Raw genomic sequence first — 19,036 nt, forward strand, 5'->3', positions numbered from 1 at the left:
AAGGTATAATTATGTATCAGAATGTAGACAGAATAAAAATATGGAAGGAAAAATAGTAAATATTGGAGTAAGAATAGTACGTATTGGAAACACTAAAAGGAAATTATAAAACAATATGAACATTTTGAGGTCAGAATTTAGAGATTCGGTTTTGACTAAAATATTAGTTCTATGAATCCCAGAGAAGTTAAATATTAAGGATAGCCAAGAACTGTGCTTTTGTAAACATTCAAAACCACAAAGGTAACGAAAACAAAAAACAGATCACATTTTAATCAGCAAACAAATCTATCTGACGAATGGCTAGATAATATATCCAGGCAAAAGAGTCTTCTACAAAGGGCAGTTTCTTTTAGCTCCCATACAACCCAACTGTCACTTGGTGAAGCTGCAAAAGAACTTAACAGCAATGATGATCAAACATTCAATATGTAACATTTCTCAGCTAACCTTGTCTTAAAGACAAGGTTATTAACAAATAATTAGGGAGGGAAAGACATTCATTCAAGCAAGGTGTTTCAAAGCAATTGACAGGACATCAAGTTTTTATAGGGAAAGATTCATAAGCTTATTGGTAACAGGCTAAAACAAGATAAGGAGAAAAAATTCCTCTCTTTGTATCCAAGCCTGCTCATTAAAGTAAGAGACCAGTTATATCCATCACAGAATCTTTCTTCAGTCAAGGGAATACTGCCTGCCCCATGCCAATGTTCATTTGGGGTTAACAACTGTAGGTCATAGAGTGAGAGTCAGCACACTTTCTCTCCCGTTCTATCTAAAACTGTTTCCTGACTTTTAGGAAAAGAACCTAGCATGTATTATAAATAATCTATACACTTCCAGGCACACAATATAGAAATGTTCTTTTCATTAGCAAAATGTCTTTGGATGAAAAAAGTAGCACACCATTTAATGTATCTTCCAGAATAGCATTTCATTATGAATCTCATTTTGTATATGAATATCTATTTCCAAGAACTCTTTATTAAGAAATCCCTCCTCCAAACATCTATATGAAACTTAAATAAAGAAAAAAAGGTTTTACCCCTTCAGGATTATACTTTGCAAGCACACCATTACCATGGAATTCTTCAAGAACGTCTTTTAATTTCTTTGTAGAATCTATAAGAAATAGAAAACACACAAATTATTTATATATGCTACTGTGGTTATATAATCCAGTCCAGAAACAAAGACTTCTTAAAATATAAATAAATATCACCAGGTATTAAATTTTAAGACAAACATGCAAAATGTTCTTTACCATTTTTGAAGGGCTATCTAACTGGAAAAGGCAATCACAAAAAAAGAAACAGGGGAATTCCCTGGCAGTCCAGTGGTTAGGACTCGGTGCTTTCACTGCCCGGGCCCAGGTTCAATCCCTGATCAGGGAACTAAAATCCCGCAAGCTGCACTGCAGGGCCACAAAAAAAAAAAAAAACAGGAAAAAGTATGTTTTGACCAAGAATGGGGACACTGCCTATGTATTATACGAACTAATGTGCAAATAAATGAATAGGTAGTATGCTTTTTCCCTTTTTCTTTTGATAACATAACTTCTAAATTAATGAAATAGTCTTAGTTTAAAAAAAAAAAGGTATTCTTTGTTGAACTTAACAATACACAGTGCATTTTTCATGAATCAGTCTATTAACTAATAATAGCCCTGCTGAATAAATAAGAAAAATAGAATCCATTCAGAGGCAAACTATAGATCTTAGTATTTTGCAGGCATTTTTAGAGAGAATTTTCTAAACATACATAAAGCTCAACTTATTTTATATCAATTAAGAAAAAAGTTTAGATATGTTATGAAAAGTATTTTAAATTATGTTTTTTCAAAATTTTTATAATTTTCAGGAGTTTCATCATATTAAGATGGTAACAAAAGAATCTTGAATTAATGCATGAAATAATGTCATGGAAGAACACAAATATTATGAGACTTAAAAATTATATATAAATATAATAAAATATATGTATTCAATCTACTAACATAATGTTCTCATAGTTATCAAAATATAGTTTTGACTAAGAAATCTCAGAATTATAATATATTTAAATGAGAGGAAAACAACACCTAACAAATACTGTTGTCATTTAAATATTCAATCAGTTTAAATAACAGTGATAAAAAGAGCTTGAAATTAAAATGTGGGAAATAATCAAAAGATTTGTAGTTTCCTATTAGGGAATGGGGCATGGATATTATTTCCTAGCATTTGAATATAATCTTTCCTGCCTACCCCCAAGACTCAGTGATTTTTGAATCATCATAAAACATGTTCCAGTTCCCAAAAAACTAATTTACAAATGAGCTTTTGAAACACTCTTAAAAAATTCACTCTTAGATGCCCATCAAATGCATCATGCCTATATTTTATAAATTATAGTTTCATTTGTATTTATAAATTTGTTTCTTTATACCATAAATTCTGTTTAGTTTTATATGTATGTGACTGTATTTTTTTATTGTGATAAAATTCACACAACATACATTTACCACTTTAATAACCATTTTAAAGTATACAATTCAGTGGTTTATTAGTATATTCACAATGCTGTGCAACCATCACCACTATCTACTTCCAGAACATTTTCTTCATCCCCAAAAGAAACCCCAAAACCCTGGACTTTTCATACAAATGGAATTATATAATGTATTGTCTTTGTGTTTGACTTCTTTCACTTAGCATAAAGCCTTCAAGTTTAATGTATGTTGTAGCATGTGTCAGTAGTTCATTCCTCTTTACAGGTAAAAAATATTCCATTTTATGAATATACCACATTTTGCTTATTCATTCATCAGCTGATGTGCATTTGAGTTGTTTCCATGAATAATGATGCTATGAACATTAACGTATACGTGTTTTTGTTCAAATATATGCTTCAGTTCTCTTGGGTATGTGCCTAAGAGGAGAATTGCTGGGTCATATGTTAATTCTATGTTTAACGTTTTGAGGAACTGCCAAACAGATTTTCACATGGCTGTCCTATTTTACATTACTACCAGCAACGTATGAGGGTTCCAGTTTTTCTGTATCTTTGCCAATACTTGTTATTTTTTAGTTTTTTAATTAAAGCCATCCTATGGATATAAAATGGTTTTGATTTGCACTTGAGTAGTCATTTACTAATGATTAATGATCTTGAACACCTCTTCATGTGCTTATTGGCCATTTGACCATTATTTAACTGGGTTGTTTGTCTTTTTGTTGAGATTCTCTGGGTGCGTGTGCATGTGCATGTGTGTGTGTGCGCGCACTATAACGTGCTTGAAGCCCATACAGATTCCTATATATAAATATTTTTCATTATATATCTTGCCAGCGCTTTCAATACTGTGATCAAGGTTAATTTGTTATTCTGTGTCCCTTGCTAAATTGAAGGTTTCCCTACGGAAGGAAATGCACATTTTCATTTTTGCACAGCATTCAATTTATTACAAAGCTGAAACAATAGAATTGCAATAAATATTGGGATTGAAATAATCACAGCTATTCCTAAAATACAACAAATTACAGTAATTGCTTTGATGTGCACCTTGGCAGAAGCTTATGCTACTTTAGAGACCAGGTGCTATATTAAAAAGAGACATGAAGCTGACTCCTTACTCTCAAATCCTTCTCTGTGGATGATAAAGCACTATTCTAAGTTAGCAGAACACCCTTTACTTCCTCTTGTTTATAGATGTAGATTCAGACCCTTCTGTACATACCTACAGAGACATACATATATAGACGTGTAAATCCTGGAATAATATATCCCAATAGACTATTTTAACCATAGCTTGGCTCCATGATAAAACTGAAGGGGAAGAAGAAAAATTTGGTTTCTTATACACAGGACTTCCACAGAACCTCAGAGATACCACCTGAAGATGGGCTTTTCATTTCACATATGCATAGGAATACACAATCAGGAATCATTTATAAATGCCCTGGAGAAAGCAACAGCCTTCAAAATTATTCACGTCACTTTTTAACAGTTTACTGGTCATAGTTTACACTGGAATATTCTTAGTGGGAGACCGCTAGGAATAAATTAATGAATTAAGAGCCAAAATCTCTATTTCTGTGACTGCATTTTCCATGAACTGAGGCTCAGTGATGATCTTGGTCTGGGACAATTTAAGAAGCTCTGATTCATATTCAGATGAATCACCATCAACTCAACTTGCTCGTTTTCCAATTCTCAAGTTCCATTTTTAACATCTTGACATCTGAAGTTTACCCACAATCCAATTCCCACTTCACAATCTAGTTTAGAACCTGGAGCCTTATCTTGCTCTTCTATTCATGTCCCAGTAAACTTTTTGGGTCCAACCTCCCTGAGACTAAAGTCTTGACTTTTCCAGCCAATCTTCTATAGATGGAGATTGTGCATGGAACATCAGAGGATTCCAGATATCTTGCCTTAACCCTGTATTATTTAAACAGAATCTCCTTATGTAAACTGTCTACATATCTGCTTGGATTCCCAAATTGCACTGGATTGTGAAATACCTACTGCTGTGTTCTATGTATCTTTATAGGAACACACACTTACTTATTTTGTAACTCAGTTGCTTTTCTGGATTTGTTCCTATTACCTATCATCATAAACATTCCTAACTTTTGATTATAATCAACTGTCTGTCCAAAACAACATTGGACGGGAATTCCCGGCAGCCCAGTGGGTGGAACATTGTGCTTCCACTGCAGGGGGCATGGATTTGATCTTTGGTAGGGGAACTAAGGTCCCGCAAACCACATGGCATGGCCAAAAAACAAAAGCAAAAATACACTGGGGTAGCAAAGAGAAGAAAGGATGCATAACTATGTCCAACCTACCCTCTAGTACAAGACACACCAAGGAAGTGACACCTAGATGAATAGATAGTAGTTGGGTGAAAGACATAGTTTCAGTCATATTTGAGCTAATATTGGAACTTCAAGTATGAGAGCACAGTGACAGATTCTGGGCTGAGAAATCCAGGCAGGAAGCCAGACAGTCAGGCAGCTGTGAACTGGGAGATCAATTCACAGTTAATATGTATTTGTAATGGGACAAAGGTCCGGCTTCCAAAAAGATTGGCAACTGAAATGCCAGGCAGCCAGGTTAAAACAGCTGCTTTAACCCTTGGGATAAGGGATTAGGACAGATGCTCAGCACAAAATATTGGGTCTCCTAGAAAGCAAAGGAGGATCATGACTTGAGGCAATTCTGAAATAGAGGGCTAATTCCAGAGTCAACGATGCTTGCCTTGGCTACGAGGGCAGAAAACTTAGAGAAGAACACTGGATACCAATTGCTGCCTTCTGACTAGCATATCCATCTTCGAGGAAGTAATTTAATGTTATTAACCACAACAAAGAGAACGGGGTCATTTTAGGTTGTCTTTTCCATCACTCTCAGCATCATCTGAAAAGTAAGGTGGTACTAAGCCTAAAAGCAGGAGTAATTTTTTTGAGCAAGCACTTCTGATATATGCTGAAATGGAGGAAATCTACCTGGGGACTGACAGAGGAGATTTTGTCTTGTCTTTCTAGCACCTGCTCTAGTGCATGAGTTGTTCCAGACGTCCTCTAAAGTACTCACTCCCTGTGAATCCTCTCATGTTTGGCTGAGTCACATAATATCCAATGCCATGAGAGTTAAAGTAGCTACATTTCAGAAATGTTCAGTTAGGAATATTCTGAATGTGTACATGATTTTCAAGGAAAATTTAAATCCTTTCATATAATTCTGACATAAAAATAAATTGAAAAGTGTATTTGGCAATGATTAGAAAATAGAAGAATCAAGCTAATGGGTCCTAAAAAATGCTACATAAAAAAATAGAACACTTTTAGTTTACTTCCTATCTCTTTAGGTGTCTGTTGCATCTTGAATAAGCTTCCCTTGTGATTTTACTGCCTCTTTGCTTCTTTATTCCAAAAAACTCAACATGTGTTTGTCAGATTAATTGCAAAGGCCCCATGGAGTAATGGAAAGATTTAAAGCCAGATAAATTTGGATTTGAGTCTTGGCTCCAGAACTCTTGGCTGAATGTCCCTGGGCATATATTTAACCTCTCTGTGGCTCAGTTTTCTAATACTTAAAATTGGAATAATGATACAGACCTTGAAATACTGTGTCTAGCAAAGTGTCTAGTGCCCAGTAGATTCCTGTTCCTTTGCTCCATCCTAAACAGACTTCAAACACAACATCATCATTCAATATTTCCTTTTGTCTTTGAATTGAAGCACAAGCTCCTCCTATTGGCATCATAGATGTCTCAAAATATGATCCAAACGTACCTACAGATATTTATTTTCTGTGCCTTCCATATTTACAATTCAATATATAGACATCCAATTCCCACGGTATCTCATGATTCCAGAGTCCTTCCTTTTCTCATGATGTTCTTTTTGCCCAGCATTCCCTTTAATGTCAAATGAAGTTCGAGCATAATATATGCCATAGTTTACCTGCCACCTTGTCTGCAAAACTTCTCAGGGCCACCTTCAACTACAGCAGACAGCAATTTGCCCTGTGTGGAACTCCTCATAATAATTCTCTTAGAATCTATACCGGATTTATGTATTGAGTACTATTAACACTATGAATTAAAGTTTGCATGTGTAGAGTGTTTTGGAGATTGCAAAGTGTTTTACCTTCTTATGTCATTTAAAACTCAAAATTACCTTATGACTTCATCAAACTTTCTCCCCATTTAAAACATACAATCAAGGTTAAAGAAGTCATTATTTATTCAAAAATCACACAGATAAGAGATTAAGGTAGTGATCCAAATTCTTGTATATGACATAAATCTGGTCTCTTTATGTTAGAAAAAGAACTAATAGAATTTTCCATTACAGTCAAGTCTTCTTCTTTGGAGTCCATGACTTTTGTTAAGTTAGTTCAGAGGATTTTATTACTTATTTTTCTAGTACATGGAAATATTCTATTGCTTTTTTACCAACTTAAATTAACAGATGAAGGATATATCTTCTATGTATACACGAAATATAACAGGAGGGGTCAAGATAGCGGAGAGAAAGATTCTGAGCTCATCGCCTCCCATGGGCACAGCAAAATTACAACTATTTACAGAGCAACTATAATGAGAATGACCTGAAGAATAGCAGAAAAGATCTTCTACAACTAAAGATATAAAGAAGGAACCACAAAACTGTGGGAGGGATGGAAATGTGGTACAGTCAAGAACAACAAACTGGAAGACAGTCACAATTGCAGAGGTCCCCCCCAAGGAGTGAGGGGTCCCACAACAAGCTCCCCAGCCCAAGAGCCCTGAAGCAGAAAGTCGAACATCTGGCTTTGAAGGCTAGAGGGACTGGCATTCAGGAGAATAGAAGGGCTTTAGGAAACAGAGACGCTGCTCTTAAAGGGCAAAAGCAAAATCTTCACATGCTCTGAGACCCAGGGCAGAGGCAGTAATTTGAGAGGAGCCTGGATCGGACCCATCTACTGATCTTGAAGAGCCCTTTGGAAAGGCAAGTCCCCAGTGCCACCCATGATGGTGGCAGCCAGTAGTTTTACCACCCAAATAACAGTCATAGCCACTATGAGAAGACTATTCTATTCCACTGGTTAACAACAAGACTATCAGACTTATAAAATTCATTTGTCATTTTTAACAATAACAAGTTTTTAAAGAACTGACTGTAAATGAATAATCTTGTCCTTTATTTGCCAAAGTAAACAGTGCCATGGGTCCCTGTTTCAGTGAGGACATTGGGTTTCCAGGGAAAACTGAGAGCTTTGACAACTTGAGAGAGGCTACCAATGCCTTTAATCTTCATGTTACATGGGACCATGGAAAAGTCATCTTTTACTACTCTTAACTGAGTGATTTCAAAAGTTTCCTTCAAAATCTAGACTTCCTAGCAGAGATTTTTTTCCCCTTATCACAAAGGATATTTGTGGCCTAGAAATCTTTCCTGTGCCCCGTCAGAAGCATCTTTGCAGTGGCTGTTTTAACCCTGTAGTAGTAGGGTTGTGTTAGCTGCAACTGTTTTAAAGAAGAGACTTTTCTAATATAAATATTGAACTAGCATTCATGTGCATAACATATTAGCACAGATCTTCCTCAACTTACGATGGGGTAACGTCCTAATAAACCCAACATAAGCTGAAAATACCATAACTCAAAAACGCATTGAATACACCCAACCTAGCAAACATCATAAAATAGCATAGCCTAATGAAGATGTGCTCAGAATATTTACATTAACGTACGACTGGGCAAAATCATCCAACGCAAAAACAATTTTATAGTAAAGTATTGAATATCTCATGGAATTTGCCTAATATTTACCGAAAGTGAAAAACAGAATGGTTGTATGTGTAGAGAATGGTTCTAAGTACATGGGTTGTTAACCCCTGCAATCCCATGGCTGACTGGGAGCTACAGCTTAATGTTGTTGCCTGGCATCATGAGAGAGTAACGTACTACATATGGCTGGCCTGGAAAGAGATCAAAATCCAAAATTCAAAGTACAGTTTCTATTGAATATATATTTCTTTTGCACCACCATAAAGTCAAAAAATCATTAAATTAACCCATCGTAAGTTGAGAACCATCTGTAAATGACACAAAATTAAATTTGATAATTAACATTTCCCTTAGCTATATATAGTACTTAAAATTAGCAAAAGAGCTTTATCTTTGTCTAACCAAAACAGTTTTGTTTTTAAACCAGCGGTACTCAAACCTGGATCCATCTTACGATCACCTGAGTAATTTTTAAAATATACTGATGCCTGGGCCCAAAACACAGTGATACAGATTGCATTGGTCTTGGGTGGATCTCAGACATAAGGATTTTTAAAAAGCTTCTCACATGATTCTCATATTCAGGTAAGGTTGAATTAATCACTGCTCTGATTCTTAAAAAGATACACAAAGAAACTGAGGGTTAATCAGCAATTTTTTCCTGCTATATTTTCCTATATATGTATATATATTTTGTCTGGTTGTTGCTCAATGGGCTTCTATCAGGGAAACAAAAACTTACTAGAACATTTTATATAAAAATTTGTCTACTCTCACCTCCGGTCACAATGGCAAAAAATAGTATTTTGAAATTCCAGAAGTTGACATTGCTATTAATGCACTTCCTCAGGTGATACAGAAGATGCTCTACTTAAATTGTAGTCAGCAGCAGAAAAGAAACACCTACAGCAGTATAGAATAAGATATTTGGAGAAGTAGTCATCAGTTCTCTCATCAGAGACAGAAGTTCACATCTACTTGTGTGAAAATTTTAATAAAACTACCAAGAGATTGAAAAAAAAATGTGTAACTATTGTTAAAAATAGTCACACTGTAGCACTTTATATGCTAGTTGAAATCTATACACTTGGATTTTAAAATACATCCTAAGAAGAATATTCTAATGATACAACTACACTAGGAAGAGATGTAAAATAAGCTCTTAAGGTGTTCTTATTATAAGTTTCCTCTCCACATGTTCTTGCAAATTCTTGGGATTATTGTTAACTTGAAAAGACAATGGCCATAATATCTTCCAGAAAAGGGCTATACACATGGCAGTAGCTAGGTCTATTTACCTGGAAAGACAACTACTTCATTCCAGAATAACTTGATCTGAGACCATGAAGAAAATCTCCTTTCTCCTTTTAATATTCATTATTTGCTGATAATACTCTTAAACGACTAGTCCTTAAAACACTTTTATGCGTTTGCTATTATTTTTTCCCTTCCTCATCTACCTATACTTAACCTTTTGATGTGTGCATCTACTGCAATGTCTTGGACAAAATATCTGTAGGAGTGAATCTTAGATAAACAAAATATCTGAGAATTTTGTTAGTAAGCCTAAGCCAGCTGGACACTGTCCTAAGAGCCCGTGAAATAATTTATATTGCATACATATTTTACTGTATAGGAAATTCATCAGGAAAATATATGCTTTCATTTGAGCCACTCATCTATACAATAACAAAAAGTTGATATGGAGAACAATTTTATTTATTATTTATTTTTGGCTGTGTTGGGTCTTCGCTTCTATGCGAGGGCTTTCTCCAGTTGCGGCAAGCGGGGGCCACTCTTCATCGTGGTGCGCGGGCCCCTCACTATCGCGGCTTCTCTTGTTGCGGAGCACAGGCTCCAGACGCGCAGGCTCGGTAATTGTGGCTCACGGGCCCAGTTACTCCGCGGCATGTGGGATCCTCCCAGACCAGGGCTCGAACCCGTGTCCCCTGCATTAGCAGGCAGACTCCCAACCACTGCGCCACCAGGGAAGCCCCAAGAACAATTTTAATTAAGAATTTTAGGACTTGCCTGATGGTGAAGTGGTTAAGAATCTGCCTGCCAATGCAGGGGACATGGGTTCAAGCCCTGGTCCGGGAAGATCCCACATGCCGCCGAGTAACTAAGCCCGAGCGCCACAACTACTGAGCCTGCGCTCTAGAGCCTGCGAGCCACAACTACTGAAGCCCGTGCACCTAGAGCCCGTGCTCCACAACAAGAGAAGCCACCGCAATGAGAAGCCTGTGCACTGCAATGAAGAGTAGTCCCCTCTCACCGCAACTAGAGAAAGCCCGCACGCAGCAACAAAGACCCAACACAGTCAAAAATAAATAAATAAATTAATTCAAGAAAAATAATTTTAATTGGTGGCTGAATTGACTGGTTAGATTCAGTGGAGTGCTGGCAAATGTTTAACAACTGCTGAGGGTACACAGTGCTGACTTGAAATGTTTGCTGATTTAGCTCTTATAAATATTCCCATCATGGCCATTTCAAGCCTTCAATATGACATCATGAATGTGGAGTTGGGAAGAGATGATAACATTGGACTCGTATGAGCAGTAGTTAATGAACTAATAAACATAAAATTTTATATACTTTAAGGACAAAGAAGAGGTCTTTCAAAACAAATAAAGATAAAGAGCAGAAACAAAAGCCCCAGTTGCAAGTGTGCAATTATTCTTTCAAATATTTGAGAGGCATGCATTGAGTTTAAAACAAGTATTATTCTAACTACCTGGAATATATCATTGCACAAAACCAAAAATATTCTGGGTCACATGGTTTATAGTCTAGTGCAAGAAGATAGAAAATAAACATAACACATAAATGTTAAAAGATGTCAACTATTATGGAAAAATAGTACAAGGTAAAAGGGATTATCAGCTTGCAGGACAGTTTGTGATTTTAAATAACAAGGTTAGAGTAGACTTTTGTGAAAAGGTGAGATTTGGGCAAAACACTTAATCTAATTTATGTTTTAAAAGAAGCACTCTGTTCACATAAAACTAATGAAATCTGAATAAGCTTTGTGCATTATACCAGTGTTTTGATAGAATTTTATAAACCGTATTTATGTAAGATGTAACCATCTGCAACTGGTACATGGGGCCTCCTGTACATATTTTTTGGTAAGTTTCTGTGAATCTATTATTACTTCAAAATATTTTTTTAAAGGAGCACTCTACTATATTGAATACAGACTGCAGAAGACACGGATAAAAGCAGGAAAATAATTATGGAATTATTATATTAATCCAGTCTAGAGATATGACTTTGCTTGAAGGTATTAGTGATGGAGCAGGAATGATGGATTATTTTTTTTTATCATTATTTATTTTTATTTATTTATTAATTTATTTTTGGCTGCGTTGGGTCTTCATTGCTGTGCCTGGGCATTCTCTAGTTGCAGCGAGCGGGGGCTACTCTTCGTTGTGGTGCGCGGGCTTCTCATTGCGGTGGCTTCTCTTGTTGAGGAGCATGGGTTCTAGGCTCACAGGCTTCAGTAGTTGCAGCCTGCGGGCTCAGTAGTTGTGGCTCATGGGCTCTAGAGTGCAGGCTCAGTAGTTGTGGCTCAGGGGCTTAGTTGCTCCACAGCATGTGGGATCTTCCCAGACCAAGGATCAAACCCATGTCCCCTGCATTGGCAGGCAGATTCTTAACCACTGTGCCACCAGGGAAGTCCCCTTCCTTTTTCTTTTTTTAATTTTTTTTTTTTTTTGACAGATTATTTTGAAAGCAGAGCCAAAAGGATTTCCTGATGGATTGGATATGGGTTGTGAAAGTGAAGAGTCAAGAGGATCCCAAGGTTTTATGTTTGAAGAACTGGATAAAGAGGAATGGGGAACACTACAGAGGGAGCAGGCTTGGGATGGAGAGTTCTCAACTTTACTTTTAGGGATTTTACATTTGAGAAATCTATTAGACATCCAAGTGTAGCAATCAAGGAAGCAATTTTACATAAGTGTGGAATTCAGAAGAGGGTCTGAGCTAAAAAACTAACTTTGAGTGTTATTTGTATAAATGATGTTTAAATCCAGAGCTGGATGATATCACATAGAGAATAAATGTAGAAAAGATACCAAGGACTGAGACATGGAACACTCTGAATTTCAGACGTCAGGAAAAGAGGGGGAACATGCAAGGAGACTAAGAATGAGTACTGAGTGAAATAGCAAGAAAAACCAGGAGAAGCAAGTGGCATGAATTCAGTGTCACATAATGTCAAGTAAGACGAGGAGCAGAAATTGATCACTGGATTTAGCAAGAAGAAAGTCACTCGTGTCCTGTCAAGAACTGTTTCAGTTTAGTGTTGAGACAAAAGCTCTATCACAGTGAGTTAAGAGAAAATAAGATGGGAGTGGTGGGAGGCAGCAAACAGAGGCAACTCATTCAAAAAGATTTGCTACAAGTGGAAGCGAAGAATTTGAGCAGTAGCTGGAGTGCAGGAAGTGGACTCAAGATAATTTTTTAAGAGGAGAAAAAGGAAAACAGCATGCTGATAGAAACGATCCAGTAGACAGGGAACAACTGAAAACGAAGGGAAAAGAAGGGAAAGCCACTAAAATGGTGTCCTTAAGTGGATAAGAAAGAACACAATCTCATTCACAGCAGAAAGTCAGAAGGTCTGGCGTAGGGTGCGGGGCATGGACAGTTTACCTAAGTGAGATGGGACAATATATGGATTCATGTGATGGGGGAGGTAGATGTCCAGTTGGTGTATATAAAGTTTTCCTCTGATTACTTTAGTCAATGGAGGAGAAAGAAAGGCCATGAGCTGAGCAAAGAGGACAAAGGAAAAGATGGTGCTTTGAGGAGAGGCATGAGGTGTTGAAAAGTCACCCAGAAGGACAGCAGAAGTGAATGGACAAGGGAAATGGGGCATGACTGTCAGGACACATGGAAGGCTAGTCAGCTATAAAGTAGGGGGAGAGTTAAAATTAACTAGGGTTATGGTTTGTCCATCCAAGGGCTATGGAGTGAGAGGGGCAAGAGAGCTACGGGGGGAAACAAGGAGACTATTTCAATGACTTCTCATGGGGCACTGCCCTCGGGTTTTAGATCATTACTTCAAGTCAGGAAGAGTCCCCTGTGACTCTGCTGGTCATCCTCTTCGGTCTGAGAGAACAATTTGGGGCAGTTACTGTGCTTTTCAGAGCTTTATGCCCTCTACTCAGACGCCAACCTCCTTTGCACCAGCCATAATGGGATATGAAAGAGAGAAATTGGTACTTCAGGTTGCTTTCTATGTGTGTTTCCCCAGAGCTAACAGTACCTCGGTGGTTCTTGTCTATCTTTTTGTCCCCTTTCCTTCAATTTTTCTCCATTCTGTTAAGTGGCCAATTATGCTTGGACACATAACGTTCTGTTTAATAATTGTCTTTTCAGCCTTCCCCCTTGTCCAGAGGATAAAATAGAAAGCCCAAGTAGTTAAGCTCTATGTAGACCCATCATGTTAGTAATGAAAAGGGTTATTTCTCTAGAGAGGCATAAGCCTCTTGTCCTCTTTTCCACCACCCCTGCTCTTCCCTTCCCGTCCGACGACGCTACCCATGCCGGCACACACTCACTCAATTCATTTTGGAGAGGCTGAAAAATAACAGGGAGATAATTCTTGACACTTTCTGTTCCTTGAGAACACTTTATAACTTGTATGGTTGAAGTTACATATTTTTTCCCCACTCCTTGAACTTAAAGTCTGCTCTTTTATTCCCTATAATTTTTTCTTTCTTTTTAAAAGTTATTTTGAGTCATTTATTAGATTTAGTGAGGGTAGGTTTTACAAACTGAATTCACTGTGTTTTTCCAGAGAGATAGATTAGATTTATATATACGTATATATATACATATACATATATATAGTTGCAAGAAATGATCACTTCATGCAGTATTGTTCAAGTAGTTCCTTCACAAATATGATGTGGCATCTTCAAACTAATGAGCTCATTTTCAACTAAATATCAAGATTTTTAGATTCGCTAGTGCTAATTAACCACCATTCACTATTTGTGATGACAATATTGCTATTAGTAAATGGGGATGATAATAAAAATATCTTCCTTGTGCTTCTGCTGAGATTAGTACCTGGTGCACATTAAGCATTATTATATTAACTGTGAGCCCTTATCATCATCTCTGCTGTCAGATTTATACTAAGCTCTGGGAATTTTTTTTTAACCATAAACTTAATTTCAGATTATTATCAATTTTCATTTACTTTTGCATTTTCACTAGATGCTTTAAACTTCCTATCTGCAACAACAACCAGGATACAATGTAAAATGATTTCAATTAAAGTTATATTTAAATTATCAATTTTAACCTTGTTAAGGGAAATTCACTCTCATAGGCAATAGAATTAAGTGCAGTCATTATATGTGTTTCAATCAAAATATTTAATGAAATGCAACTATGAGTTACAATTTTAAATCTGTACACCATTAAAAATTTTGAAACCCACACTAGCTCAGAAGATGCAAGTTTTGTTTTACTTTTTAAGTTCTTTTGTGGATTGCAAAACATTTACTGAGGAATCAGACGTTCTGGAAACAATAGTATATTCTGTAGTCGCAATGATAATAATATCCTGTTTTAAGACAATACAAAATTACCAAAATTTCTAAATAGTTTCTGACCATAAAAATTGCCAGCTCTCTGTACATTTACCAACAAACACAATATTATGCAACCTGGAAAAATCGAAGACTATTTACTTTGCTGGCATACATATTTCAAAGAATATAATTTGCTCACATACATATTTTAAAGAAGGTAAAACTCCAAAAGACTGTGCCCAAGTTTTAAATTCAAAATAGAACTCAAGGCAAGGGACCATATTTATCTTGTGGCTTTCTGTACCCACTCATCCATACCATGCCTCTGGAGGCTGTGAAAGCTTTAATGTGAAAAGGAGGGCTGTAACTATACATGGAATTATTCTAGACCCTGCTTCTCAGATGATCTGTAGGATAGTCCTCTCATAAAACAGACCTCCATTTTCTCCCTCTAACACTGAGAAATTAGAAGACACAATATTTTAGGACTCTTCCAGCCACAATAGTCTATGATTCATAATTTAAAACATCTCCAGATACCCTAGAAGGATACTCAGCTCCACACCCCCTAAATATTCCCCTCCTAATATTCCCATCTCTACTTTTTACTTCTCTTAAATCTTATCCAACTTCTGAACAGAAAGTTCAGATTGAGGAACTTGGAGATGTCTAATCCCACTACCAGATAAACTGAAAAAAGGAGAAAGCAGCAAGAATTCCAGTTCAGAAAGGAATATGTTTTTCTGGCATGTCAAATTCCCCAGGACATTAGAACCTCTAATAATATTAGAACTGGTATTATATTCGAGAAATGTATTTAGAATTATACTTACTACTCTGAAAAGTGATTGGCTTTGATTAAGTTCCCTTCAATTGACAATTTTAAGTTGAGGAATTTACCTACCATGTGACAATCAATCTTTATATGTTTACAAGTTATCAGAGAGCAGACTGGAGATGAAACACTGTGTTTGGATACTGTTGCTTGCTTTTCTGAATATCCCTATCAGGCAGTGTTCGGAAGGGAAATTTATGGTGGTGGTGGTTTTTTTAATGGTATCTTTCACAGTCTACATTTTACATTGGTATATTTGCTATAACACTTCCAACAAACTTTGCCATAATTTGTGATCAAATTTTTAAAAACCTGCTAAAATGCTTATAAATGAGCTGGCTATTCTAAGTGAGAGGATTTCTGATGCAATTTAGCTATATTCCAGCCATTTACCTATTACGATAAAGGCTTCTCCCACATTGTTTAAATATTTCTGGAGATCTAACAAAAAGAAGGGAATGATTAAGGGTGATGAGTTTGTAAAGGAATTTAGTTACAAAGCAGTCAGAGATGGTTTAAGGACTGTGCACCATTGCACAAGTTAAGAATCAGAAATGAGAAGAAGAATGAGGCTGTAGCAGCCACCCCAGGGTATTGCAGGAATCCACTGATCAATGTGCTTCTATCTACTACAGAGAAAATTCTTGGTCATTTTGGGGGAGAAAAAAAAAAAAAAACCTGCCAGGAACACAAAAGCTGTTGAAAGTAAGCTAACACTGTTTGTAAGTTTCTTAGGCTGCTGTAAAAAATTACCACAAACTTGGTGCCTTAAAACAACAGAAATTTATTTTCTCATAGTTCTGGAGGCCAGAGATCTGATATTAAGGTATCTTCAAGGATGGTTCCTTCTGGAGGCTTTGAGGAAGAATCCGTCTCATGCCTCTCCCTTAGCTTCCAGTGGCTGCTGGAAATCCTTGGAAATCTTGGCTTTGTTGACCCATCACACTGATCTCTGTCCCTGTCAGAACATGGCCTTCTCCATTTCTCTGTGTCCTCTCCTCTTCTGCCTTTTATTTATTTATTTATTTTTAAATACAACTTTATTGGAGTATAATTGCTTCACAATACTGTGTTAGTTTCTGTTGCACAACAAAGCGAATCAGCCATATGCATACACATGTCCCCATATCCCCTCCCTCTTGAGCCTCCCTCCCATCCTCCCTATTCGACCCCTCTAGGTCATCGCAAAGCACTGAGCCCATCTCCCTGTGCTATGCTGCTGCTTTCAACCAGCCAACTTTTTTACATCCGGTAGTATATATATGTCGATCCTACTCTCACTTCTCCCCAGCTTTGCCCTCCCACCCCATGTCCTCAAGTCCATTCTCTATCTCTACCTCTTTATTCCTGCCCTGCAACTAGGTTCATCAAAAACTTTTTTTTTTTTTTTTAGATTCCATATATATGTGTTAGCATACGGTATTTGTTTTTCTCTTTCTGACTTACTTCACTCTGTATGACAGACTCTAGGTCCATCCATCTCACTACAAATAACTCAATTTCGTTTCTTTTTATGGCTGAGTAATATTCCATTGTACATATGTGCCACAGCTTCTTTATCCATTCATCTGTTGATGGACACTTAGGTTGCTTCCATGTCCTGGCTATTGTAAAGAGAGCTGCAATGAACATTTTGGTACATGACTCTTTTTGAATTATGGTTTTCTTAGGGTATAAGCTCAGTAGTGGGATTGCTGGTTCATATGGTAGTTCTATTTTTTAGTTTTTTAAGGAACCTCCATACTGTTCTCCATAGTGGCTGTATCAACTTCCATTCCCACCAACAGTGTAAGAGGGTTCCCTTTTCACCACTCCCTTTCTAGCATTTATTGTTTCTAGCTTTTTTGAAATGGCCATTCTGACTGGTGTAAGGTGATACCTCATTGTAGTTTTGACTTGCATTTCTCTAATAATAAGTGATGTTGACCATCTTTTCATATGTTTGTTCACAATCTGTATACCTTCTTTGGAGAAATGTCTATTTAGGTATTCTGCCCATTTTTGGATTGGGTTGTTTGTTTTTTTTGATACTGAGCTCCATGAGCTGTTTGTATATTCTGGAGATTAATCCTTTGTCTGTTGGTTCATTTGCAAATATTTTCTCCCATTCTGAGGGTTGTCTTTTCATCTTGTTTATAGTTTCCTTTGCTGTGCAAAAGCTTTTAAGTTTCATTAGGTCCCATTTGTTTATTTATTTTTTATTATTTCCATCACTCTAGGAGGGGGATCCAAAAGAACTTGCTGTGGTTTATATCAAAGAGTGTTTTTCCTATGTTTTCCTCTAAGAGTTTTATAGTGTCTGGTCTTACATTTAAGTCTTTAACCCATGTGGAGTTTAATTTTGTGTTAAATGTTATGTAGTGTTCTAATTTCATTCTTTGACATGTAGCTGTGCAGTTTTCCCAACACCACTTATTGAAGAGGCTGTCTTTTCTCCATTGTATATTCTTGCATCCTTTGTCATAAATTAGGTGTCCATAAGTGTGTGGGTTTATCTCTGGGCATTCTATCCTGTACCTATGATCTATATTTCTGTTTTCATGTCAGTACCATACTGTCTTGATTACTGTAGCTTTGTGGTATAGTTTGAACCCAGGGAGCCTGATTCCTCAAACTTCATTTTTCTTTCTCAAGATTGCTTTGGCTATTCGGGGTCTTATGTGTTTCCATACGAATTGTAAAATTTTTTGTTCTAATTCTGTAAAGAATGCCATTGGTATTTTGATAGGGATTGCATTGAATGTGTAGATTGCTTTGGGTAGTATAGTCATTTTCACAATATTGATTTTTCCAATCCAACAACATGGTATATTTCTCCATCTGTTTATGCCATCTTTGATTTCTTTCATCAGTGTTTTATAGTTTTCTGAGTACAAGTCTTTAGCCTCCTTAGGCAGTTTTATTCCTAGGTATTTTATTCTTTTTGTTGCAGTGGTAAATGGGAGTGTTTACTTAATTTCTCTTTCTGATTTCTCCTTGTTGGTGTATAGGAATGCCAGAAATTTGTGTGCATTAATTTTGTAACCTGCAACCTTACCAAATTCATTGCTTAGTTCTACTAGTTTTCTGGTGGCATCTTTAGGATCTTCTGTGTATGGTATCACGTCATGGGCAAACAGTGACAGTTTTACTTCTTCTTTTCCAGTTTGTATTCCTTTTATTTCTTTTTCATCTCTGATTGCCATGGCTAGGACTTACAAAACTATGTTAAATAGGAGTGGCGAGAGTGGACATCTTTGTCTTGTTCCTGATCTTAGTGGAAATGCTTTCAGTTTTTCACCATTGAGTATGATGCTTGCTGTGGGTTTGTCGTATATGGCCATTATTATGTTGAGGTAGGTTCCCTCTATGCCCACTTTCTGGAGAGTTTTTATCATAAATGGG

General features: G+C 36.7%; 1 protein-coding gene across 6 annotated transcripts in view; it reads right to left on the minus strand.

Annotated features, from left to right (window-relative positions):
• DGKB (diacylglycerol kinase beta) overlaps window positions 1-19,036 on the minus strand; it is a 706,264-nt gene that overhangs the window by 546,942 nt on the left and 140,286 nt on the right. For all 6 annotated transcript variants that reach the window (XM_036862745.1, XM_036862743.1, XM_036862746.1 and 3 more), the window contains one exon: window positions 1,046-1,122. In XM_036862745.1, the coding sequence (XP_036718640.1) occupies window positions 1,046-1,122 (77 nt within the window). The remainder of the gene's footprint in view (window positions 1-1,045; window positions 1,123-19,036) is intronic.

Source organism: Balaenoptera musculus, chromosome 9, assembly GCF_009873245.2.
Source record: "Balaenoptera musculus isolate JJ_BM4_2016_0621 chromosome 9, mBalMus1.pri.v3, whole genome shotgun sequence".
Classification (NCBI taxonomy): Eukaryota; Metazoa; Chordata; class Mammalia; order Artiodactyla; family Balaenopteridae; genus Balaenoptera; species Balaenoptera musculus.